This window comes from Heterocephalus glaber, unplaced genomic scaffold, assembly GCF_053883595.1.
Source record: "Heterocephalus glaber isolate CG9 unplaced genomic scaffold, H.glaber_assembly_v1.0 deba00000818, whole genome shotgun sequence".
In the NCBI taxonomy this organism is placed as follows: Eukaryota; Metazoa; Chordata; class Mammalia; order Rodentia; family Bathyergidae; genus Heterocephalus; species Heterocephalus glaber.
In genome coordinates this window covers 7,427,792-7,454,132 of record NW_028258164.1, presented here as the reverse complement: position 1 = coordinate 7,454,132, position 26,341 = coordinate 7,427,792, and the positions used below count along the sequence as shown (strand labels likewise).

At 39.1% G+C, this 26,341-nt stretch overlaps 1 protein-coding gene, 1 long non-coding RNA gene and 1 gene segment (V, D, J or C); 1 reads left to right on the top strand and 2 right to left on the bottom strand.

Moving 5' to 3' along the window:
- The window catches only part of LOC147828950 (uncharacterized), a 29,923-nt gene extending 15,171 nt beyond the window's left edge, over nt 1-14,752 (top strand). For 2 of the 3 annotated variants that reach the window (XR_015449895.1, XR_015449897.1), the window contains exon 3: nt 672-1,152. This is a non-coding gene — a long non-coding RNA (uncharacterized LOC147828950). Of the gene's footprint in view, nt 1-671; nt 1,153-13,993; nt 14,115-14,330 lie in introns of those variants that run through there. The other variant, XR_015449896.1, reaches the window with a different exon arrangement.
- LOC101709223 (T cell receptor beta constant 1-like) overlaps nt 1-26,341 on the bottom strand; it is a 225,627-nt gene that overhangs the window by 103,579 nt on the left and 95,707 nt on the right.
- LOC101714129 (T cell receptor beta constant 1) overlaps nt 1-26,341 on the bottom strand; it is a 197,134-nt gene that overhangs the window by 95,383 nt on the left and 75,410 nt on the right. For 4 of the 32 annotated variants that reach the window (XR_015449852.1, XR_015449854.1, XR_015449857.1 and 1 more), the window contains exons 1-2: nt 830-940; nt 415-709 (exon numbers count right to left, since the gene is read on the bottom strand). The exons of 16 other annotated variants lie outside the window; for them this stretch is intronic. Coding sequence is in view for 1 of the 16 variants with exons in the window: in XM_087207604.1 (XP_087063730.1) it covers nt 408-709; nt 830-914 (387 nt within the window). In the remaining 15 variants the exon portion in view is untranslated. Of the gene's footprint in view, nt 1-397; nt 710-829; nt 941-19,512; nt 19,831-20,189; nt 20,371-26,341 lie in introns of those variants that run through there. 12 more of the 32 variants (XR_015449860.1, XR_015449887.1, XM_087207604.1 and 9 more) reach the window with 7 other exon arrangements.

Below are 26,341 nucleotides of genomic sequence, written 5' to 3'. Positions count from 1 at the left end.
TTTATCAGTGTGCTTCTTCCCCTTCTTCTTCTTTTTTTTTTGTTGGTACCAGGATTGAACTCAGAACCTAAATCCCTGGCCCTCAGTGTGGTGGTTCTTAACACATCATGAAGACTTGGACTAAAAGAGGAAGAGAACATGAGAGAAAAAAGAGAAAAGCTGATAAAGGAGAAAAAAAGTACAACTGGAAAGGCAGCAACCCTAGACCCTGGTCCAGGTGGACCTTTATGAGAATCTTCAGCCCACCAATTCTTGCCTTTTAAGCACCCTTTAGCTGTGTGAGAAACTCCACTTTGGTTATGCCAGCTCCAAGTCTTTCTGTTACTTCCTTCCAACCTAACTTATCAGCTGCTTCCTGAGTTGGGTTCATGGGGTTTGTGCAGTAAGGGGAATGAGCCTTTTGGCACTGTGGACTGACTGCTGGCACAGAGGTACAGGGCTGAGTCTTCTAGCTCAGATGACTTGATTTCCAGGCTGCAGGGTGAATTTTGGGGATATTCAGTTAAGAATCGTGTCTTGGCCATGTCTACTTGATCAATAACTTTCTTGTTCTGAAAAGAAATCAAAAACTTCAACTCTTCATTCTGCTTTTGTTGATACCAGTAAACAGCATTGTGTCCCTTTTTAGGGACACAGCTCATCTTTGCTCTCTGTCCTTCCCTTTTGACCAGATGTCTTGGCACCTGGGTAACTTCATCATCAGAAAAGCCTGGAAGAGAAGGAAACAGAAGCTATAGACCAAGACCTGGAGGGTCCCTGACACAGAAAAGGGTTTGGATCTGGGTTGGCAAGCCCAGGACAAGGACTTCTTTGCTTGCTGAGGACTCACCTACTCCCAGGAGACAGAGAGCTACAGAGCAGAGGAGCCAGGTGACCATGGTGCCATTCAAGTGACAAAAGCTGAGCTGTTCCATTCCCCATCAGCACCTTCCTGTGAGTGATCGCTCTCCAGACTTGGTCTTCATGGTACTGACTCACGCTCCTAGCAAAAACACTTCCTGGTATTGGAAGGAAAGTTTATTCTACCTCAGTGAATATAACAGGTTTTTATTTTATTCATTTACATATATTCATTTATATTTTTATTAACCTAACACACAAATATTTTTCAAAATTTATGATGAAAACATAATAAATAACATATTACTACTAGACAATGATTAAATTTTTTATGCCTTAATGGTAGTATTTTTAGACCAGTCTCTTTCTCTCTCTTCCTATGTATATAAATGCATATATATATATGTGTATGTTTGTTTTAATTAAAAATTCTTTAAGTGCTATTCTACAACCTTTTTCTCAGTTAATAATCATCTTTCCCTTTCCTTCCATTTTCATCTTACCTACTGTTCAATTTTTATTCAAAATTTCATAGTTTTCTCCTAAGTGTTCCCTGCTATTAATTTGTATATCCCTTTCTAACTCAAGGTTGAAGATTGTTCTTGCTATTAATTACTTAATCATACTTTAGTACAACAGATACCATTTTTTATAACCCCGAGTCTAACCACTGCTTTGAAAATATTTCACGTTCTTGTTTTTTTGGATATATTTTAGCTAGTTCTTTTACTAGTATTTTTTTTAGATATTTCTCATTTTCTGATTCTGATTTTCTGATTCCTGATTTTTCTGACCCGATTTCTTTTATATAGTGCACTTCTTTTTGTTGCAGTTTTCCTTAAGTTTCTTTTTTCCTCATCTAGCCCCCTTTCCACTGTTAATCACTTGACATGTATATTTCCATGTACTTTTTCTTATTCATTCAATTTTTCAAAGAAGTTTTACCTACAAACCAGGAATGGCACATATAAACAAGAATTTGGTGATTTAAATGAGCACTTGGGCAAGTAATTTGACTCAGGAAATACCAACTTGTTAAAATATTTCACTCTGTCTCTGTTCTCAAATGCTTTCCATTGCACTGAATTCATGTTGATCAGCTTGGTCCTTTCTGCTAACTGCTCCCAAAGTGCTTGCAAAGGACTCAGGATAAAGCTCTCAGTGCAAAGGTCCTGGATTCACTTTCTAGTACTGTGAAATAATAAAATGAGCTGAGAGTGCAGTTCTGAGGAGATCGGTTCCCAAAGGGATACTGGTTCCCTTCCAGTGTGGTGCACTACCAGAGGAGAGGCACAAAGCCATTTGGTTGGTGTGGGCCATCTTCACAGTGAGAAGAAACAGCCCCTCTCCTCTTGAGAGACACTATAGCATCCAGTTGTCTCCTTTCTGAACATCCTTCTCAACCACTGAATAATAAATCTGTCTCAGATCTTGCCTGGGGTCATGCTGGTACCAGTACATGCTATTGTATCTCAAATTCTGTTTACACTCCAATTCTACATCCTGTCCAGCTACTGGGTGCATGAATGGCTTCTGGTAGATGGTAGCATCACCTGGTCCTGTGGAATAAAGAGTCAAGGGCTGTGGATCATGTTCAGAAGGGAACCTGATGCTACTGTGAGAAGGAGGAGCTGGAGCAGGGGTCTAGCATGCCTGGAATAGGAATTCACCAACCACACATCAGAAAACAAAGGGTCACAAGGCAGGGACCTGGCTGACCATTTTGGGGACAAGATATCTCTGCAGCTCCTCAGAGCCAAGGGAAAGGGCTGAGATCTATATCATCCCAACCCTGCTCAAAATGCAAAATGATACAGATGGGCTTGCTGATGATTTGACTAAGGCTTGGAGAGATCCTGTTTCTTCTCTTCTGCATATAGAAGCTCTTCACATCCCTTCTACATAGACAAGTTCCCACGAGGGAAGAAGAAGAAATCCCTCATTTCCTGAGCAGACTCAAATTCAGAATGCCATATGCCTGTGCACGAGCTGTGATGCAATCTAGATCAACAAATATCTGCAGTGTGCAGCTTCTATTGACTGCTATGGTTCCCACCAGTGTTCTTAAGAGAAGGAAGCCTCAAACACGGAAAAGATTCAGATGTTCAGTTGTTTTTAAAAATCCATTTCCTCCATTCTCTGTATTTAGTGTAAGAAGTTAAGGCTGCAGAGATGGGCCTTGGTTATGCCTGTAATTTTATTTTATTTTTAAAATTTAATTTTATTGGTACATTTTGGGTGTACAATGTAATGACATTCATCATTGGAAATTTGCACCTTTACATAATCTGTCTTGGTTCTTGTTTTTTCCCCCTTCCCCTGCCCTCCCTTTAAACCCTCCATTCCTCCCTATTTACAAAGACTTTGTTTCCATTACTTTATTTTCTCATATTAATTCCATTCCCTTCTTTCCTTTCCCCCACCCCTCCTACTTCCCCTTCCCCTTGCCCCTTCTTTTCCTATTTCACATTATCTATTATACATTTTAGTCCTTATTTACACTTTCAGTTTCTCACACTAGAGAAACTATTTGGTATTTACACATATATGTCCTATTTATTTCATTTAAAAGTATCACCTCAATGAGCATCTATTTTGCTGTAAATATCTCTAATTGATCATTTTTTATGGCTGAGTAGTACTCCATTTTATTTTTTAAAACCCACATTTTCTTTATCCAGTCTCCAGTTGATGGGCAATTAGGCTGTTTCCAAGTTTTAGCTATTACAAACTGTGCTGCTACGAACATGGGTGCACTGTGGTATGATTCTTTTAATTCTTTGGGGAAGATCCCCAGCAGAGGAATAGCTGGGTCAAATGGGACTTCCAGTCCTAGTTCTCTGAGGTATCTCCATACTGATTTCCACAGTGGTTGCACCAGTCTACACTCCCACCAGCAGTGGAGCAGGGTTTGTCTTTCCCCACAGCCTCCCCAGCATTTGTCATTGGTTGATTTCATGATAGCAGCCATTCTTTCTGGGATAAGGTGGAATCTCAGCATTGTTTTCATTTGCATCTCTCAAATGACCAGTGATTTTTAACAATTTTTCATGTTTATCTGCTATTTCTACTTCTTTGTCTGAGAAATGTCTGTTTATTTCAGATGCCCATTTTTGGATTGGGTATTTAAATTTAGTAGGTCTGATTTTTTTAAGTTCTTTATAGATTCGAGATAGTAGACCTTTGTATGAGGAACGGCAAGTGAAAATTCTTTCCCACATTGTGGGTTGTCTCTTCACACTGTTGGTGGTTTCTCTTGCTGTGCAGAAGCTTTTTAATAAGAAGAGATCCCCCTTGTTGATTTTTTGTGCTAGTTCATGGGCAACTGAGGTTTTGTTCATAAAATCTTTTCCTACACCAATGTCTTCAAGAGTTCTACCTAACCTCTGTTCCAACTGGTTCAGCATTTCTATTCTGATATTTAGATCTTTAATCCGTTTCCATTTTAGTTTAGTGCATGATGAGAGATATAGGTCTAGTTTTAATCTTTGGCAAGTTGAAACCCATTTTTTTCAGCAGCATTTATTAAAGAGGCTATCTTTCCTCCAGTGAGGGTGCTTGGCTCCTTTATCAAAGATGAGATGGCTGAGTGTGTCTGGCATTGTTTCTGCATCTTCTAATCTGTTCCACTGATCCTCTGGTCTGTTTCTTTGCCAGTACCGTGCTGTTTTTATCACAGTAGATTTTCAGTATAGTTTCAAATTGGGTGTTGTGATACCCCCTGCCCTATCTCTGTTACCTGGAATTGCTTTTGCTATTCTGGGTCGCTTCTTGATCCAAATAAATTTTTGGATTGTTTTCTCAAGGTCCTTGAAGTATGCTGCTGGGATCTCAATTGGAATTGCATTAAATCTATATAGCAGTTTTGGAAGTATGGCCATTTTCACTCTATTAATCCTTCCTACCCAGGAGCAGGGGATGTCTGTCCATTTTCTGATATCATTCTCAATCTCTTTTCAGAGTGCCATAGTTTTCAGAGACGACGTCTTTGATTTCTTTTGTTAGGGTTTCCTAACAAAATACATAGGATTCCTATGTATTTCAGTTTTTGGATGCTATCGTGAAAGGAATTGTTTGTCCTATTTTTCTTCAGTGAGTCTGTTGTTCATGTAGAGGAAAGCTATTGATTTTTGTGTGTTGACCTTGTAACCAGCTACTTGACTGAATTTGCTTATTGAGCCTAGAAGACTTTGGTGGAGTTCTTGGGCTCATCTATATAGAGTATCACGTCATCTGCAAATAATGACAGTTTGAGTTCTTCATTTCCTATCTTTATTCCTTTTATTTCTTTCTCTTGTCTAATTGCTGTGGCTAATGTTTCCAAAGTTATACTGAACAGGAGTGGTGATAGTGGACATCCTTGTCTTGTACCTGATTTAAGTGTAAAGGATTTCAGTTTTTGACCATTTAGTATGATATTGGCTGTTGATTTTTCACAGATGGCTTTTATCAGATTGTGGTAGAGACCATCTATTCCAATTTTTTGGAGTGTTTTTGTCATAGATGTGTGTTGGATTTTGTCAAATGCTTTTTCTACGTCTATTGAGATGATCATATGTTTTGTGTCCTTGGCTCTATTGATATAGAGTATTTCATTTATCAGGCTGGTTTTGTTTTGTTTTGTTTTGTTTTTTGTTCCAGGGATTGAACTCAAGACCTTGCACTTGTGAGGCAGGCATGGTGCCTCTGAGCTAAATTCCTGGCCCCATGGTATTACATTCATTGCTTTGTGTATGTTGAACCATCCCTGCCTCTCTGGGATGAATCCCACTTGGTCAGGGTGTATGATCTTCTTGATGATCTTCTGCATTCTATTGACAACTATCTTATTAAGAATTTTTGCATCTATGTTCATCAGTGATATTGGCCTATAGTTCTCTTTTTTGGTTGGGTCTTTCTCTGCTTTGGGAATCAAGGTGATACTTTCTTCTAGGAAGGAATTTGGGAGTATTGCTTCCCTTTCAATTTCATTGAAGAGTTTAATCAGTAGTGGCAGTAGTTCCTCTCTAAATGTCTTGTAGAATTCAGCAGTGAAGACATCATGACCCAGGCTTTTCTTAGTTGATAAGTTTTTAATCATGTTTTCAATTTCATTGATTGATATTGGGTCATTTAGAATTTTTAAGTCTTTCTCGTTCAATTTTGGTAATTCATAAGTATCCAGAAATCTGTCCATTTCTTCTGTGTTGTCCATCTTATTGGCATATAGGTTCTCGAAGTAGGTATTAAAGATCCTCTGGATTTCTGCCTGGTCCATCGTAATTTCATTCTTTTCATTCCTAATTGCATGGATTTGGGCCTTTTCTGTCCTTTTCCTGATATGGTTGGCCAGGGGTTCATCAGTTTTGTTGATTCTTTCGAAGAACCAACTCTTGGCTTCATTGATTTTTTGTATTGTTCTCTTAGTCTCCATTGCATTGATTTCTGCCCTGATCTTTATAATTTCCTCCCTTGTATGAGCTTTGGGTTTGTCTTGCTCTTCTTTTTCTAGAAGCTTGAGGCTCAGCATCAAGTTGTTTAATTGTGCTCACTGTTTTCCTAATATGCATATTCACTGCTATGAATTTCCCTCGTAAGACAGCTTTCATTGTGTCCCATAGATTCTGATATGTTGTATTGTCATTGTCATTTAATTGTAGGAACTGTCTGATTTCTTCTTTAATTTCCTCTGTGACCCATTGGTTATTCAGAAGTGTGTTGTTCAATTTCCACGTGTTTATGAAATTTTGGCAGTTTCTTTTGCTATTGATCTCCAATTTCATCACACTTTGGTCTGATAATATACAGGGGATAACTTCAATTCCTTTGCACTTACTTAAACATGTTTTATGAGCGAGTATGTAGTCTATTTCAGAAAACAACCTGTGTGCACCTGAAAAGAATGTTTATTCTGATTTTGTGGGGGTGGAACTCTCTGCCAACATCTGTTAAGTACATTTGTTCAAGAGTTTGATTCAGTTCTAGTATTTCATTGCTTATTTTTTGTCTAGTTGATCTATCTATTTGTGACAATGGGGTATTGAGACCCCCCACTAATATTGTATTAGTGCTCATTTGCTTTTTCATGTCCATTAGTATTTGTTTTATATAGTTGAGTGCACTAGCATTTCATGCATGTATGTTTATGATTGTCATCTCTTCCTCTTGAATTGTTCCCTTTACAAGGATGTAGTGTCCTTCTTTGCCTCTCTTAATCAGTGTTGGTTTGAAATCAGCTTGAGCTGCAAAAAGGATAGCTACTCCTGCATTTTTTCGGGTTCCTATTGGATTGAGTATTGTTTTCCACCCTTTAACTTTGTCTACAAGTTTCTTTTTGAATTAAGTGTGTTTCTTGTATGCAGCATATTGTTGGATTTTGCTTCTTGACCCATTCTGCCAGTCTATTTCTTTTGATTGGTGAATTGAGACCATTAACATTGATGGTTATAACTGATACATATTGACTTATCATTGTCATGACTTTTACTTTTTGTTGGATTCTCCCCCTTTGCTTTTAATTTCTTATTGTGCCTGATGGACTCATTCTGTTGGGCTTTCTGGGGCTGTAATCCTCATTGTGTTTTCCTAGGATATTGTCTAAAATTTTTTGGAGTGCTGGTTTGTTATTCATGAAGTTCCTAAGGTGCTCTTTGTCATGAAAGTATCTTATTTCTCCATCCATTTTGAAAGCTAGTTTTGCAGGGCACATCAATGTGGGTTGGAGGCTGTTTTCTTTTAGAGCTAGAAATACATCCTTCCAAGCTCTTCTTGCCTTGAGGGTTTGCTTTGCGAAGCCTGCTGTGATTCCGATGGGCTTTCTTTTGTATATGATTTGTTTCTTTTCACTAACTACTTGTAGAATTTTGTTCTTCTGTTGGGTTTCTGGAATCTTAACTATTATATGCCTATTTGTAGATTTTTTTTAATCAAGTCTAGTTGGAGTCCTATGTGCCTCACTTATCTGTATGTCAAGTTCTTTTCCCCTGCTTGCTTTGGAAGTTCTCTGCCATCACTTCTGTGAACAATTTTTCTTATGTCATCTCCACTCTCTCCTGTTTCTTCATTGACTCCAATCAGTCTTATGTTATTCTTGTTTGGACCATCCAGCAGCTGCTGGATTGATTTCTCATGGTCCCTTACCATTTTAAAGAAATGTTTCTTTTCCTGTTCTCGAATTGCAATCTTATCTTTTATATCTGAAATTCTGTCCTCACATTGGTTCATTCTGCTGCATAGACTTTCAGTGGAGATTTTAATCTCCTGGAAATCTGTTTGCATCTGTTTTATGGATTCCATTTGTTTCCTATGTTGAGATTCCATCATGTTCCTCAGCTCCTCTATTTTTTTTATCTGTGTCCTGTCTAGATTTATTAATCATGTCTCATGTCTTGCACTATAGGCACAATCTCTGCTGTTATGTGAAAAATTATTTCTGATTTTATTTTTTCCAGGTCCCATTTAGTTGCCAGTTCAGGGAGTCCAAGTGTTTGAGTGTCAGAGTGTTCCATCTCATTTCCCTTTGGGGTTGCTGTAGGTCATGTGGAAGTCTGGTTTTGAGGCTTGTTTATGTTTCTTCTCATTTTGACGGGGGGGGGGGGCGCTGTGTGCTGCTGGTGCCTGCAAGGCTCACCTCCTCAGCACCAGGAGTGGTGGTATAGCAGCCCAAAAGCCTTCTTCTCATTTATGCCTGTAATCTCAGCAACAGCAAATGGCATTCAGCTGACCTCAGAGGATTAGTGCAGGGATTTGGGAGGTGATGGGCTGAGTCCTGGCTCTGCCATTTATAAGCTATGTAACCTTGGGAAAATTAACTTCTGTTCCATTTATTTTCTCATTTGTAAAACAAAGATAGTGAATATCTGTCTCAAAATTACAGAAATAGAATTTAGAACAATTCTTAACACATAATGAGCTCCACATTTTTGTTTGGTGTTATTGTTTTCTGGACCTTGTAGTCTAATACACAATGAAATGGAAAATTAATATAGTAAGGAAAATCAGAATTTATTGACCTACAATTGCACTTGATAACTGAAATATTCCCCAGCATTAAGTTAAGATTTGTACACATGTAAATGATTGCACAGCACAGGTTCTTCTCAAGAGTCTTATATCAGTGGAAATGAGACCATTGATCAAAAATTTCTGAAAGCTTTTGAAGACAAAATGTTGTTTTATATCTTATCTGAGGTCTCAGACAAAAAAGATACTATACTTTCACATCACTTTCAGTTGGAATCTGGTGGATCAGGAGCTTTGCTGCCCTCTTCTGGAACAAAAGCAGAAGGTAGAGATTGAAAGAGGTGGGAAGCAGAAGTGTCTGATGAAAGGGGAGTAAATGAGGTATTGATTTAGAATAAGAATCATTAAGAACAGCAGCAGTGCAGGTGAGATGTCAAAAAGAACTCTTGCTACATGGTTGCCCTCATTGCTGAGGTTGAGACGTTCTATTCCCAATCAGACCTACAAAGTGGAAGTTCTCATTCCTTGTACAGAGCTCTTTTTGCTTTTATCCTAGACCCCTTTGTCTGTCTGATCACTCTCAAGGAGCCCTTGTAACAAAAATATTTTAAAAGAATAAACTAGAATGCATATCACTACAAAGGAAGCCAACTATTTTGAAATGCAGATATCAAAATATTTTTAAATATATGATGTATTAATATATGTACCTCTTTACATTTTAAATCCTGGTGAGTCTGAAAACTGCTATGATTTCAAAATAGTGATGAGAACAAATGGTATATGCTTTATGTAATGTGATAGGAAATTAGCTGAATTTCATATGAATATGCAAATGTATGTACTATACATGCAAATATATTGTTACTGCAATATTGACTCTGAGGGGAGGGTATTTAGCTCAGTGGTTTCACCGCCTGCTGTGCAAGCACAAGGACCTGAGTTCGATCCCTGGTACAAAAAAAAAATTGACTCTGTCACAGTATTAATAAAACTGTTATGGTCTCTTCATTATATTTATCATGGAAGGAATTTATATTTCAATTAAGATGGGTGAAAAAATAGAGATGTGCTTTTTTATTCAAATTTGGTTTGGGGAGAGTAAATGGTAGGATTCAGGTACTTAATTATTGTTATCACTTTTGCATTCTTGAAAATTTTCTTTGAAATTTTACTCTTACTTATAATCATATTGGGTCATAAGCCTCATTTTTTTTCTTAAATTCTTTTATTGGTGCATTTTAGGTATACAACACATTTACATTTCTCATTGGGAACTTGTAACTTTACATGATGCATCTTGGTTCTTATTTTTTCCCCATTTTTAGCCCTCCCTTCACCCCCTCCACCCTTCCCTATTTACAAAGACTTTGTTTCCACTTTTTCCATTTCTCATCATTTTTCCTTTCCCTTCCTTCCTTTCCTCTGCCCCTTCCACTACCCCTACCCCTTTGGGCCTTTTCTTCCTATTTTGTATTATCCATTATTCATTCTAATCATTGGTACATTTTAGGTATACAATATAATGACATTCATCATTGGAAATTTGCACCTTTACATAATCTCTCTTGGTTCTTATATTTCACCCTTGCCCAGCCCTCCCTTCAACCCCTCCAGTCCTCCCTATTTACAAAGATTTTGTTCCTATTTTTCCATTTTCTCATATTAATCCCATTCCCTTCTTTCCTTTCCCCTACCCCTGCCATTTCCTTCCCCTTTGCCCCTTTTCTTCCTATTTCACATGACCTATTATACATTTAGTCCTTATTTACACTTTCAGCTTCTCACACCAGAGAAACTATTCAGTATTTATACATGTGTATCCTATTTATTTCACTTAAGAGTATCACCTCAATGTGCATCCATTTAGCTATAACTATCTCTAATTTCTCATTTTTTATGGCTGAGTAGTACTCCATTTTATAAAAAAAAAACACATTTTCTTTATCCAGTCTCCAGTTGATGGGCAATTGGACTGTTTCCAAGTTTTAGCTATCACAAACTGTACTGCTATGAACATAGGTGCACATATATCACTGTGGTATGATTCTTTTAATTCTTTGGGGGAGATGCCCAGAAGGGGAATAGCAGGGTCAAATGGGACCTCTAGCCCTAGTTCTTTGAGGTATCTCCATACTGATTTCCACAGTGCTTGCACCAGTCTACACTCCCACCAGCAGTGGAGCAGGGTTCCTCTTTCCCCACAGCCCCGCCAGCATTTGTTATTGGTTGATTTCATGATAGCAGCCATTCTTTCTGGAGTGAGCTGAAATCTCGGCATTGTTTTCATTTGCATCTCTCGAATGACCAGTGATATTGAACATTTTTTCATGTATTTATTTGCTATTTCTACTTCTTTGTGTGAGAAATGTCTGTTCATTTCAGATGCCCATTTTCAGATTGGGTCTTTAAATTTGGGAGGTCTGATTTTTTAAATTCTTTATAGGTTCGAGATAGTAGACCTTTGTCTGAGGAAAAGCAAGTGAAGATTTTTTCCCACATTGCAGGTTGTCTCTTCATGCTGTTGGTGGTTTCTCTTGCTGTGCAGAAACTTTTTAATAAGAAGAGATCCCACTTGTTGATTGTTTGTGCTACTTCATGGGCAACTGAGGCTTTGTTCATAAAATCTTTTCCTACACCAATGTCTTCAAGAGTTCTACTTAACCTCTGTTCCAGCCGTTTCAGCATTTCTATTCTAATATTTAGATCTTTGATCCATTTTGATTTTAGTTCAGTGCATGGAGAGAGATATAGATCTAGTTTTAATCTTTGGCAAGTTAAAACCCAATTTTTTCAGCAGCATTTATTAAAGAGGCTATCTTTCCTCCAGTGAGGGTGTTTGGCTCCTTTATCAAAGATGAGATGGCTGAGTGTGTCTGGCGTTGTTTCTGCATCTTCTAATCTGTTCCACTGGTCCTCAAGTCTGTTTCTTTGCCAGTACCATGCTGTTTTTATCACAGTAGCTTTGTAGTGTAGTTGCAGGTTGGGGATTGTGATACCCCCTGCCATGTCTCTGTTACCTGGAATTGCTTTTGCTATTCTGGGTCTCTTCTTGTTCCAAAGGAATTTTTGGATTGTTTTCTTAAGGTCTGTGAAGTATACTGCTGGGATCTCAATTGGAATTGCATTGAATCTATATAGCAGTTTTAGAACTATGGCCATTTTCACTATATTAATCCTTCCTACCCAGGAGCAGGGGATGTCTGTCCATTTTCTGATAGCATCTTCAATCTCTCTTTTCAGAGTGCCATAGTTTTCAGAGAAGAGGTCTTTGATTTCTTTTGTTAGGTTGATTCCTAGGTATTTCTGTTTTTTGGATGCTATTGTGAAAGGAATTATTTGCCCTATTTCTCTCTCAGTGAGTCTGTCATTGGTGTAGAGGAAAGCTTTTAATTTTTGTGTGTTGACCTTGTAACCAGCTACTTGACTGAATTTGGTTATTAAGTCTAGAAGACTTTTGGTGGAGTTCTTGGGGTCTTCTATATAGAGTATCATGTCATCTGCAAATAATGACAATTTGACTTCTTCATTTCCTATCTTTATTCCTTTTGTTTCTTTCTCTTGTCTAATTACTGTGGCTAAAGTTTCCAGAACTATATTGAACAAGAGTGGTGATAGTGGACTTCCTCTTCTTGTTCCTGATTTTAGTGAGAAGGATTTCAGTTTTTGACCATTTAGTATGATATTGGCTGTTGGTTTTTCATAGATGGCTTCTATCAGTTTGAGGTAGAGACCATCTATTCCAATTTTTTGTAGGATTTTTATCCTAAATGCATGTTGGATTTTGTCAAATGCTCAAAAGCCCTTTCCTCTGGGCTGGAAGCGCCGGGAGGGATGGTGGCCAGGAAGCCCCTTCCTCTGGGCCAGGAGCGGCAGGCTGGATGGTGCCCCAGAAGCCCCTTCCTCTGGACCAGCAGCAGTGGAACAGGGCTCAGTAGCCCCTACCTCTGGGCTGGGAGTGGCTGTACAACCGGTGGCCCAAAAGCCCTTTCCTCTGGGATGGGAGTCCATAAGCCTCATTTTATGCTTGAAAAATCTATAGAGAAAACTTGATGAGGAGGTCAAACTGGTTGCATTTTTCTTTTAATAATACATCAGGCTGTTTGTTCTAACTTAGAAAAATGTGCAGAGCAGGTGGTATGATGCATCACAGAGCAGCCTAAAGCATCATTTCTAGGAGTTCCTGCATAAAGTTGGCCATGAATCAAAAAACCGTATGTGATAAAAATTACTCATTTTTAAAATCAAGCATAAGTCACACTCCTTAGGGTTGTTTATACAGCACTGTTCAAAAATAGTATTTCTCAATATTTCCTTAAGGATTTGAATAAATTGTTGCTTTTGGGTTGCCCATCTATTGAAGTAGTTGGCCTTCTAGGTCTACACTGAATTCAAGTACAAATGAAGAAAAGGCCAGAGCTCCATATCCAAGGGTTGTTGGAACATCACCACTGAAGAAGAGCCCTTAAAAATCTGAATGTACTCAAGGATCAACATTTACTAAAGCTAATTTTTAACACCTTTTCATGTTGATTGTCATGCTTCTGTCATGAGTATAAAACTTGTCAAAATTTATTGAGCTGCACCCTCAAAATGGGGTGAACATTATTGAATGTATTTGTATTTTGATAAAGTTGCTTTTAAAAATTACATGATTTCGCTTCCAGAAGATAGAAGTTTCTGAGAGTTTCTGGGAAGCTTCTGTGGCAAGGACAGCTGTGGAAATCAGTCAGGTAACCCTGAGGGTCTCAGCATCCTGTGTAGGGAACTGTACTGGCCTAAATGTCTGGGGTCCATTTGAAAGTTAGGGGAGATGTGCTCAATCATCCTCAGTCAGGAGCACACAGTTTTACCAGGTGAAAAGCTCAGAATTACACACTTTTTATAAAGATGGTAAGAAACCTATGAGACTCATTTGGAAAGAGAAAGAGGCAGGAAAGGAAAGGAGGGAGAGAGGGAGAGAGAGAGACAGAGACAGAGACAGGGAGGCAGAGAGACAGAGAGCACCCTGGTAAATCTTGACTCTTGACAAATGTGCTGCACACCTGGCTATCTGAGCCCCCCTTTCCCTCCCCTGGGTTTCTGTCCCCATCAGCTGTTTTAATCACTCATTTTTCTCACCAAGAGATGCCATTTACAAGCTTTCTCTTCTGGCTTATGCACTGGGTTTCTCTTAGTTCTTAGCCACCTAATGTACCACGTATTTCCTGAGCAGGTTCCTAATGAGTTCATATTCTAAGAAGAACTCTCAGTCAGCACTGTGGCTTGGCTGCTGGCACAGAAGTACGGTGCTGAGTCTGCTAGCTCAATGGACTTGATTTCCAAACTGCAAGGTGAGTTCTGGGGGCACTGGGCTGAAAATCGCTGATTGAATATTTCGGTTGTGTCAATGACCAATTCATTCTGAGAGTAAACAAAGAACTTGAGCTCTTCTTCCAATTTCTTATGACACCAATAAACAAACCTATGTTCTTTTTGAGGGACAGAATAAATCTCTGTTTTCTGATCCTTTCCTTTGATCAGATGTCTAAGAGTCTGTGTGATTTCAGTATCCATGGAGCCTGTGGACAAAGGAGACAGAAGCTGGAGAGAAATCCCAGAAGGGAACCTGATATTGCAGCTGCAAGAGAAAGTGCAGAAACCAGAATACAACCAATTCAGAGCAGGGATCTGCCTGCTTCCCAGAAAAGCAGGGTTACACAGCTGAGGAGTCTGAAGCTCGTCACTGGCTCAGGACACAGGCAGTGGCAGGTGGTCTCATTCCCCACCAGCAAGCTCCTGCGACATGATCACTTCCCATACACTTCACAGTTGCTGTACTTATAGGAAAAAACATTCCATGGGATGGGGAAGGACAAGCTTTGTCTTAGTTGATGAAAACAAATAGTGTGAGATCCAGCCTGCTATTATCTTCTTCTTTTGTGACTCACTCATTCTATGCTTTGTAATAAAATCACACATCTTTAATTTATTTGCCTTTAAACTTGTCAGTTTTTCTCCTGCCCTCCTCATTTCATCTCAGGTAATGAACCATTCAATTCAGGATACAGCAATCATAGTATTTGCAACACTTATATCATCACTCAGCAATCACTTTAAAGAATTAGAAGTTGAATCATACAGAAAATACTTACGATGAATGTGCAATGCCCATAGAGAAATAATAAAATGAATTCCTTTGCCTGAACCAATCAGCTTCAGATATGGATTATGGCTGAGAGTTTTTCAGCCTATATCATTCTCTCAGATTTCATAGTTCTTTCTCCATCACACCAAGGTAGCTATAACTCTACCGTCTAGATTTATCATATAATAGTTTTTCTTTATATTTTTTAGCATTTACATAAGATTCTGTAAGTAATGTATTATTTAATGTGTGTCTTCTAAATTTAACTCCAAGGAGAATCATTGTTTGTATTTTTCTATGATAGTAATTTTTTCATTATAATTCATGTCGACCCATACAATATTTAAATAGTTCATTTTCACTAATATTTACCATTCCATTACATCAACTTGCTAGAATTTATTATCCATTCTTGAATTAGTGCTCAACTTACTCCCTTTAAGCTTTTGTGATACCACAAACAGTACTGTATTTTTGTAGATGTCTCTAAGTATCAAGGAGCAAGATTTTCTCTATCATTGGGTACATAAAGACAGAGTCTTATTCAAAATGTCAACTTTATATAATATAACAAATGCTTTCCAAGCTGATTAAGCCAAACAAATAATCCCACCAACAGTTTGTGTTTCAAATGCTAGGGCTATAACTAGTATTTCATATCCTTTAAATTTTAATAGTCTGTTTGGTTAAATTTATTTATTTATCTATTTCTTTATCTATTTATCTATCTATTTATGTATGTATGTATGTATGTATGTATGTATTTATTTATTTATTTATTTATTTATTTGAGACAGGGTCTCACTATGTAGTCCAGGCTGGCCTCAAACTTGCAGAAATCCTTCTGTCTCCGCCTCCCAAGTGCTAGGATTATAGGCATGTGCCACCATGTCCAGCCATATAGCGTTTCAGTTTGCACTTCTAATTGCTAAGGAAGTTGAACATCTTTTTTTATATTTATAAACTCCCAGTGTTTTCTGTAAACTTGCCTTTGTCCACATTTCTGTTGCCTGTTTGCCTAGTATTTATTTGTTTTTTTGTATATTCTAAACATTAAATGTTTGATAGCTGTATGGGTTGCTAATATCTTTTCAATTTGTGACTTATGCTTTTACTCTTTGTGGTGCTTTACATTTTTTTCAATCTAGTAGAATGTATCATTCTTTTCTTTTGGGTCTCAAAATAAGGATTTAAAAAGGGCTAGGAATGTAGCTCAGGATGAAGGCAATAGTTTCAACTCCTAGTACTGAAAAAAATTTTTTTTAAATATATATACATATTTCAACAGTTTATTGCTAGTATGTGGGCATGACATTGATCACTGTTGAAAGTGAATGTGTACTTCAATATCCGTCCCAAGCTGTCTGCTCTTTTCATTATATATTCTGTCAACAAAGGATTGTATGCACTTTCCAATTACGCCAAATGTCTCAAATATTTTCCTCTCCACCTGATCCATATTCTGAGTCCATGAACTTGTAATCTAACAGCTTTCTGCATATTTGCTGCTGGGTTTCTGTCTCTGAGGTTTCCCTAACCTCAAAGTAAGTCACTATTTTTTTCCTAACCCATGTGGCTATAGTAATCACCTTTATACCCCTGTCTATTGGTGCTCATATCAAATCAATTATCAGGTCTTTTGATGTACTTCCCAAATGCCTTTAAAACCCCCCATTTCCCTACATTTCCATCACTACTGTAATCATGGCAGCCACTCTATTATTTTGCTGATCTACTGCACTGGTTACTTGTTTTCTTTGGGTCAATTCTCTCCACACTGCTGAAGGCTGGGGTGGGGCAATGCGCCACCCAAACATATGCCACTTTGACAAAAAGATTACTTTGAGATAAAGACACTAGAGAGGCAGTAGGTGCAAGAAGGGCACTCTGACCCTCTCCCTTTGCTTCCTATAAGTGGAATGTAAAACCCCATATGAAAGACATTCTCCTCACACCTGAAGGAAAGTTATTTTCTTCTCAGCAGTACAGAAAGCTGAGGTCAAGGGAAATCAGTGGAAAACAACCTTGTTAGAATAATCCTTCTCCTAGTAATTTTCCATTCAGGTAACTGTGCTAGCTGGGCCCATTTGTCTTGTTACATCTTCACAATTTACTACTCTGTCTAATTCAGTATATGTGTTCAACTCTCACTGCATATTTGGGTTTTTATATCTTTGGAAGGATCCCATGACATATAAATCTTGTAGTAAATAAATTTATTCACTCTTTCTTATGGAATCTGTAGTATGTCTATTTAATTCTCAGCCCCAACTGAAAATCCACAGGAAAGTTTACCTTTAGATAAAATCTTACCTCTCCCACAGGATCCACTGTAGCCAGGGTGATTAAACACACACACACACACACACACACACACACATGCACACACATCTGACTACCTCAGAGGTCAAATGTTTAAAACCACAATCACTTCTGATAAACTTTATGTTAAATTCTATACAATTTACCATGACTTATAAGGTCGTGAATGGTCTGATATCTTTCTTCCTCTCTCAACCTCACCCTGTACTCATGCCTTCCTCACTCTGTTCCTGCATCATTGCTAATTTCCTTCCATTCACTAAGCTCACTGATTACTCTCCTGACTGAAACATTTTTCACTGGCCTTTCCATCTTTCTTAAATGCTCTTTCTTTCATTATCTCTGGGCCTACTTAATTAAATCCAGCTTATCTTGATGTAAAGTATTCAGTGACAATATTTAATGCTTTCCCCAGAACCTTTCTTAAATGGAATAAAAACCCTAAATATATGACTCTGCAGGGCATGTTTGACTCAGTCATCTGCAGTAAGTTAGCCACAGTACATTTCTGTTAGATAAAACAAAGGAATCATAACTGACTTTTCAGATGGTGCCTGAGAATAAATTACAGATAAAGGACATCAAATATTCACTGAGATTGACTGCTGGTCAGTCGGAAGTAGTCGACTGCTTTCCACTTCCTGATGAGGAAAAAAATGACAGCAGTGTTTTGAAATCGTGAAGTACAGAATCAAATCTTTCCCTTCAGCCACCTGTGGTCTATGCCCTCTCATGATTGGGTTGAGATTCTTGGAAACTGATTCCAAGAATTGGTTTTGTGGAAATATTGAATTGTAATGCCAGCTGACCCATATCTTGGAAATCTTTTGTGTGTAAGGTAGGGTACTGAATAAGAAATGGGTATTCAGGTTGGAGGTATCCAAGGTAATGGAGGACTTAAAGTAGGTCCCATCCTGCTCTTGTGAAGTCCCACTTGGGTCAAGGACAAGGTCTTATCTGCGTGCTGTCATTTTTACACATGATGCCTAAATGTCTGCTCTCTGTTACAAAGGAATTCACAGAGGCTCAGGTCTGCTGGTAGGCAGATTGTCTGCTACGGTGACTCTGATGGATTTATACTTGGGGGCAATAGAAGCTGAGAAAGCTATACTCCCCAGTTCTCATTTTAAAAAAGGCTTTTTACCCTCCTCTTTTAAGATCTTTAATCCCTTCTAATCTTTTCATCTATTTGTGTTTTCTCTCCTTTTTGCTCTCATACACATTGGACTGGATTAATCTTAACTTGTGGTTCATAAAACACAGGCATTGTTTTTCAGTTTTTTATTATTTATTTATTTATTCAAAATATACCAGGGACTTTTCGAAACATTTCCTCCTTTCACAACAATATGCAAAACAGACCTTGACAATATTTAGATTTATAGCTATGTTGCTCTCTTTCATCTCATCTCTTCACATGTTTATTAGAAATACGTGTTTCTTCTAATAAATGTATGTTAAAGTCTTTTTCTCATTTTCTTTGGATCATACAGATTTATGGTCAAAGTAATTTTTTCCTTTCTGTCAGGAAAGAAATTTTTCAAGGACCTATACCCCCCGTGCCACTTACTTTCTAGCTTGTCAGAACTTTCTAGTTCAGCTGACAAGCCATGCTGTCTGAAGTCTACCACGTAGGCTTCCTTTCCTCCTCTTCCCCTTCACACCTGTGTTAAGAGCAGCTCTCAACACCTTCTCTAGGGGTGCTTCAAATGTGCTGTGCCTGGCTGTACAGGGGCCCCTCCTGTGCCTCTCGGGCTGTCTCACCCTCATCAGCCAAGTCCCTACATAGCTCATCACTGGTCTCATCCATAAGTGACTCTCTCTGCTTGGCTGCTGCATGATTTCCCAAATCTTGAGGGCCCAGCATTGTGACAAGGCAGGGATGAATAGTGTTGGAGAACTCGACACCACAGCTTACCAGAGACAAGACACCGTGACCTACAGAGTTGTCTTAAGATCTACCCATATGATCGTGTGTAGATATGTCTCAGAATTCAAGACTCACATGTGGCAGATTCAGTGCAAAGATCTAAGTAGTCAGGGGACTTTTCTGTATGGAACTGAATAAATTCCTATTTTCCTTTGTCTCAGACAACATATCTCCTTTTCTACTCAATACTCAGATATTCTCTCTCTCTCTCTCTCTCTCTCTCTCGCTCGCTCGCTCCCTCCCCACACACACAGAGATATGTCAACCAGAGAAGCTGTGGTTTTCATTCCCCACACCTCCTTCTACAGAACAGACTGCTGCAAATGTTCTTGCCTGGCTCTCTGATTTCTACCAAGCGCTGTGTCACTAGCACCACAGAAGTAGAAGCTGCTGTCTTCAGGATGAGTGCTGGTCAAGGTCAGACTTGAATAGGTCAGGTTTGGGTGGATGATGGGAAACTTGGCCTCGGCAAAATCCTGTTCATATGAGGCACTGGAGCCCATGTTAGAAGTTGCCATCAGCACGAAGCTCTGTTTTGGGAGCTGACGATACCAAAACACAGATGTGGCTTGCAAGTCCACAAAGTGACATTCAATCTTCACAGAGGATCCACTATTACAGATGGCCCCACTTGGGTGTTGAAGGACAAGAGCCCCAAGCCCAAAACCTGCTGAAACAGGGGACAGAGGGACAAAAGTGGCCAGCAAGACCACAGTTAGACATGATGTGAGTCAGATAGAATCCCAGAAAAGAAGATATCTTTGTCACCCTTCTCCTAGCTCCTGGAAAATCCTATATATGCTTTTATTTTGTACAGTTATCTTCTCAGACTCCCTGAGATTGTAACCTCGGCCTCCCATGACTGGCATTTTACCCTTTGTACTTTAGACAGCCTGGACACTCCTGCTCACCCCAAGTAGCACAGGCAGCCCACAAGGGCTGGCTACTACTTAACACTTTTCAACACACAAGCACACGCACACACACACACTCATATGCCCAAGCCCTCAGCTATAATAAGGCCCATACTTGGCCCCAGAAGCAGCAGAAGCATCAGCATTGTCAGTGTTGTCCTCACACCACCTTCTCTGAGGCAAGGTCACAGAATGCTCTATTCTTCTGTCCCCTCCTCTGGAGGATGCAGGGCTAATACCATGATCCATAATCCTGGGTGCTCTAATCTGCCCTCTGGTGGTGGCCCCAATGATACAAGATCCATCCAAAACATACATCATGCTCAAGATGACATCCCAATTTAACTTGCAAATGTATGGAAGATACACAGAGATTGAGAGTATTGAGATGATATTAGTGAAATTCTCATAAAGAAAAGGATGTCTGAGCAGTAAATGTAATTATAGCCATTCTTAGCTTTTTGTGCCATATCCTCAACATCATCATGCCAGGGCAATCAAGGTTGTCAGTCACTCGGACTACAGGTTGGCAGTGCCATATGCATCAACAATGTCCAGGCTGGAGGCTCTACATTTCCTCAAAATCATGAAGAAAATTTCCTCATTTTCTCAATGAGGTAGTTACTTCATGACTGCCTCTTGTCAATTTCTTCATACATCGATAGGCTTAATTAAAATTTTTCTATAAATATTTATCTCTTTACCTTGTGTATCTTTGTGACAAAGAGGTTTTGACAGCAATTTACTTTAAATCATATTACTGTAAGAGAGTTCATAGTAAGTATTGTCCAAGGGAAAAAGGTTCTAAGAGGTGAAAGAAATTCATTAGGATCTGAACATCACGGGATTATTGATTTAATGAATCAGTCTTGAAAAGGTATAGCAGTTAGAAAGACCTTACCAGGTTTTCCCCATACATATTCTGCTTTTTTCACCAGCCTCCTGGGTGTAACTTGACTTAATGTTTGCTTCTGTTTTTCTGAGGTGGCTAGCTTACAAAGTTAGGATTAAGACTTGACTCATCAAATTATAGAAGGATTGAACACACCTAATCACCCCGCTGCAGACAGGCAGGTCTGCCCATGCCCTACCAAGGTCCCCAGTCATGCAGAACACGCCAAATCAGCCCTCTGCAGACAGACAGCCACCTGGTTCCACACTACAAAGATGCAGAGGACACCAGACCACCAGACCAAGGTACTGAGTCCCGCTGCTCCCTGCCCAGAGGTAGGGGCTTCTGAGCCATCGTCCCACTGCTCCTGGTCCAGAGGAAGGGGCTTCTGGGTCACCATCCCTCGCGCTGCTACCAGCCCACAGGAAAGGGCTTTTGGGCCACCTTCTGTCCCACTGCTCCTGGCCGAGAGGAAGGGGCTTCTGGGCCACCATCCCTCCCACTGCTCCTGGCCCAGAGGTAGGGGCTTCTGAGCCACCATACCACTGCTCCTGGTGCAGAGGAAGGGGCTTCCCAGCCACCATCCCTCCTGCTGCTCCCAGCCCACAGGAAAGGGCTTTTGGGTCAACATCCCTACCGCTGCTCCTGGCCCCTGTCCCACCTCTCCCAGCTCAGAGGAGGTAATCCATGCAGGCACTAACAGCCCCCTGTCCCAGTCAAAATAAGGAAAACGTAAATAAGTCTCAAAACCAGACTTCCAGATCACCTACAGCAACCCCAAAAGGAAATGAGAAGGAACACTCTGATACTCAACAACCTGGACCCACTGAACTGGAAACAAAAGGGGATCTGGAAAAAATGAAATCAGAAATAATTTCTCAGATAACAGGAGAAATTGTGCCCCTAGTGCAAGACATGATTAATAAATCTAGAGAGGAGCTCAGGAACATGATGGAATCCCAACATAAGAAACAAATGGAATCCATAAAACAGATGCAAATAGATTTCCAGGACATGAAAAACTCCACTGAAAGTCTACACAGCAGAATGAGCCAATGTGAGGACAGAATTTCAGATATAGAAGATAAGATTGCAATTAGTGACCAGGAAAAGAAAAATTGCTTCAAAATTATAAAGGAACATGAGAAATCAATCCAACAGCTGCTAGATGATGCAGAGAAGAATAACAAGACTGATTGGGCTCAATGAAGATACAGGAGAGAGTGGAGATGACATAAAAAAATCTCTTCACAGAAATAATGGCAGAAAACTTCCCAAGCAGGGGGAAAGAGCTTGACATACAGATAAGTGAGGCATATAGGACTCCAAATAGCCTAGATCAAAAAAAAACTACACATAGGCATATAATTGTTAAGATTCCAGAAACACAACAGAAGAACAAAGTTCTCCAAGCAGTCAGGGAAAAGAAACAAATCACATACAAAGGAAAGCCCATCAGAATCACAGCAGACTTCTCAACACAAACCATCAAGGCAAGAAGAGCTTGGAGTGACATACTCCAAGCCCTTAAAGAAAACAGCCTCCAACCTAGATTGATGTACCCTGCAAAACTATCTTTCAAAATTGATAGAGAAATAAGATACTTTCATGACAAAGAGCACCTTAGGAACTTCGTAAATACCAAACCAGCACTCCAAAGAATTTTACACAATATCCTAGGAACAGACATTGAGGATCACAACCCCAGGAAGCAAAACAGAATGAACCCATCTGGCATGACAAGAAATTAAATGTAAAGGGGGAGAACCCAACAAAAAGAAAAAGTCATGGCAATGACAAGTCAATATGTTTCAGTTATAACCATCAACATTAATGGTCTCAATTCACCAATCAAAAGAAATAGACTGGCAGAATGGGTCAAGAAGCAAAATCCAACAATATGCTGCATACAAGAAACACACTTCATTCAAAAGGAAACTCATAAACTGAAAGTTAAGGGGTGGAAAACAGTACTGCATGCAACAGGAACCCGAAAAAAAGCAGGAGTAGCTATCCTCTTGGCAGATCAAGTAGATTTCAAACCAACACTGATTAAGAGAGATGAAGAAGTGCACTACACCCTTGTAAAGGGAAGAATCCAAGAGGAAGAGATGACAATCATAAATATATATGCACCAAACACTAGTGCACCAACTATGTAAAACAAATACTAATGGACATGAAAAGTCATATATGCACTAATACAATAGTACTGGGGGACCTCAACACCCCACTGTCACTAATAGATAGATCAACTAGACTAAAAATAAGTAATGAAATACTAGAACACAATCGAACTCTTGAACAAATGAACTTAACAGATGTTTACAGAGTCTTCCACACCACAAAATCAGAATACACATTCTTCTCAGCTGCACATGGGTCATTCTCCAAAATAGACCACATACTCACACATAGAACATGTTTAAGTAAGTGCAAAGGAATTGAAGTTATCCCCTGTATATTATCAGACCATAGTGCAATGAAATTGGAGATCCATAGCAAAAGAAACTCAAAAAATTTCATAAACACATGGAAATTGAGCAACACACTTCTGAATAAGCAATGAGTCACAGAGGAAATTGAAGAAGAAATCAGACAGTTCCTTCAATTAAATGACAATGACAATACAACATATCAGAATCTATGGGACACAATGAAAGCAGTCTTACTAGGGAAACTCACAGGAGTGAATACGCATATTAGGAAAACAGAACAAGCCCAATTAAACAACCTGATGCTGAACCTCAAGCTTCTAGAAAAAGTAGAGCAGGACAACCCCAAAGCTCATACAAGGGAGGAAATTATAAAGATCAGAGCAGAAATCAATGCAATGGAGACTAAGAGAATGATACCAAAAACCAAGAGTTGGTTCTTCAAAAGAGTCAACAAAATTGACAAACCTTTAGCCAACTTTGTCAGAAAATGGAAAGAAAAGGCCCAAATTCATGCAATTAGCAATGAAAAGGGTGAAATTACAGCAGACCCAGCAGAAATCCAGAGGATCCTCAATACCTACTTCCAGAACCTATACGCCAATAAGATGAACAACACAGAAGAAATGGACAGATTCCTAGATACATAGGAATTACCAAAGTTGAATGAAGAAGACCTAAAAATTCTGAACAACTCAACATCAGCCAATGAAATTGAAAATGTAATTAAAAACTTATCAACTAAGAAAAGCCCGGGCCCCAATGGCTTCACTGCTGAATTCTACAAGACATTTAGAGAGGAACTGCTGCCACTACTGTTTAAACTCTTCAATGAAATTGAAAGGGAAGCAATACTCCCAAATTTATTCCTGGAAGCAAGCATCACCTTGATCCCCAAAGCAAAGAAATACCCAACTGAAAAAGAGAACTATAGGCCAATCTCACTAATGAACATAGATGCAAAAATCCTTAATAAGATAATGGCAAACAGAATGCAGAAGATCATCAAGAAAATCATACACCCTGATCAAGTGGGATTCATCCCAGGGATGCAGGGATGGTTCAATATATGAAAATCAATCAATGTAATACACTATATCAATAGAGCCAAGGACAAAAACCATATGATTCCCTCCATAGATGCAGAAAAAGCATTTGACAAAATCCAACATGCATTTAGGATAAAAACCCTATAAAAAATTGGAATAGATGGTCTCTGTCTTAAACTGATAGAAGTCATCTATGAAAAACCAACAGCCAATATCATACTAAATGGTCAAAAACTGAAATCCTTCACACTAAAATCAGGAACAAGACAAGGATGTCCACTATCACCACTCTTGTTCAATATAGTTCTGGAAACAGCCATGGCAATTAGGCAAGAGAAAGAAATAAAAGGAATAAAGATAGGAAATGAAGAAGTCAAATTGTCATTATTTGCAGATGACATGATACTCTATATAGAAGACCCCAAGAACTCCACCAAAAGTCTTCTAGACTTAATAACCAAATTCAGTCAAGTAGCGGGTTACAAGGTCAACACACAAAAATTAAAAGCTTTCCTCTACACCAATGACAGACTCACTGAGAGAGAAATAGGGCAAATAATTCCTTTCACAGTAGCATCCAAAAAACTGAAATACCTAGGAATCATCCTAACTAAAGAAATCAAAGACCTCTTCTCTGAAAACTATGGCACTCTGAAAATAGAGATTGAAGATGCTATCAGAAAATGGACAGACATCCCCTGCTCCTGGGTAGGAGGGATTAATATAGTGAAAATGGCCATACTTCCAAAACTGCTATATAGATTTAATGCAATTCCAATTGAGATCCCAGCAGCATACTTCATAGACCTTGAGAAAAGAATCCAAAAATTCCTTTGGAACAAGAAGAGACCCAGAATAGCAAAAGCAATTCTAGGTAACAGAGACATGGCAGGGGGTGTCACAATCCCCAACTTGAAACTATGCTACAAAGCTACTGTGATAAAAACAGCATGGTACTGGCAAAGAAACAGACTTGAGGACCAATGGAACAGATTAGAAGATGCAGAAACAATGCCAGACACACTCAGCCATCTCATCTTCGACAAAGGAGCCAAATGCCCTCACTGGAGGAAAGATGACCTCTTTAATAAATGATGCTGGAAAAATTGGGCTTCAACTTGCCAAAGATTAAAACTAGACCTATATCTCTCACTATGCACTAAACTAAAATCAAAATGGATTAAATATCTAAATAGTAAAATAGAAACTCTGAACCAGTTGGAATAGAGGTTAGGTAGAACCCTTGAAGACATCGGTGTAGAAAAAGATTTTATGACCAAACCTCAGTTGCCCGTGAACTAGCACAAACAATCAACAGGTGGGTTCTCTTCATATTAAAAGGCTTCTGCACAGCAAGGGAAACCACCAGCAGTGTGCAGAGACAACCTGCAATGTGGGAAAAAATCTTCACCTACTCTTCCTCAGACAAAGGTCTACTATCTCGAATCTATAAAGAACTTAAAAAGATCAGACCTCCCAAATTTAAAGACCCAATCCAAAAATGGGTATCTGAAATGAACAGACATTTCTCAGACAAAGAAGTAAAAATAGCAGATAAATACATGAAAAAATGTTGAACATCACTGGTCACTCGAGAGATGCAAATGAAAACAACGCTGAGATTCCACTTCACTCCAGAAAGAATGGCTGCTATCATGAAATCAACCAATAACAAATGCTGGCGAGGCTGTGGGGACAGAGGAACCCTGCTCCACTGGTGGTGGGAGTGTAGACTGGTGCAAGCACTGTGGAAATCAGTATGGAGATACCTCAAAGAACTAGGACTAGAGGTCCCATTTGACCCCGCTATTCCACTGCTGGGGATCTTCCCCAAAGATTTAAAGGAATCATACCACAGTGATATATGTGCACCCATGTTCATAGCAGCACA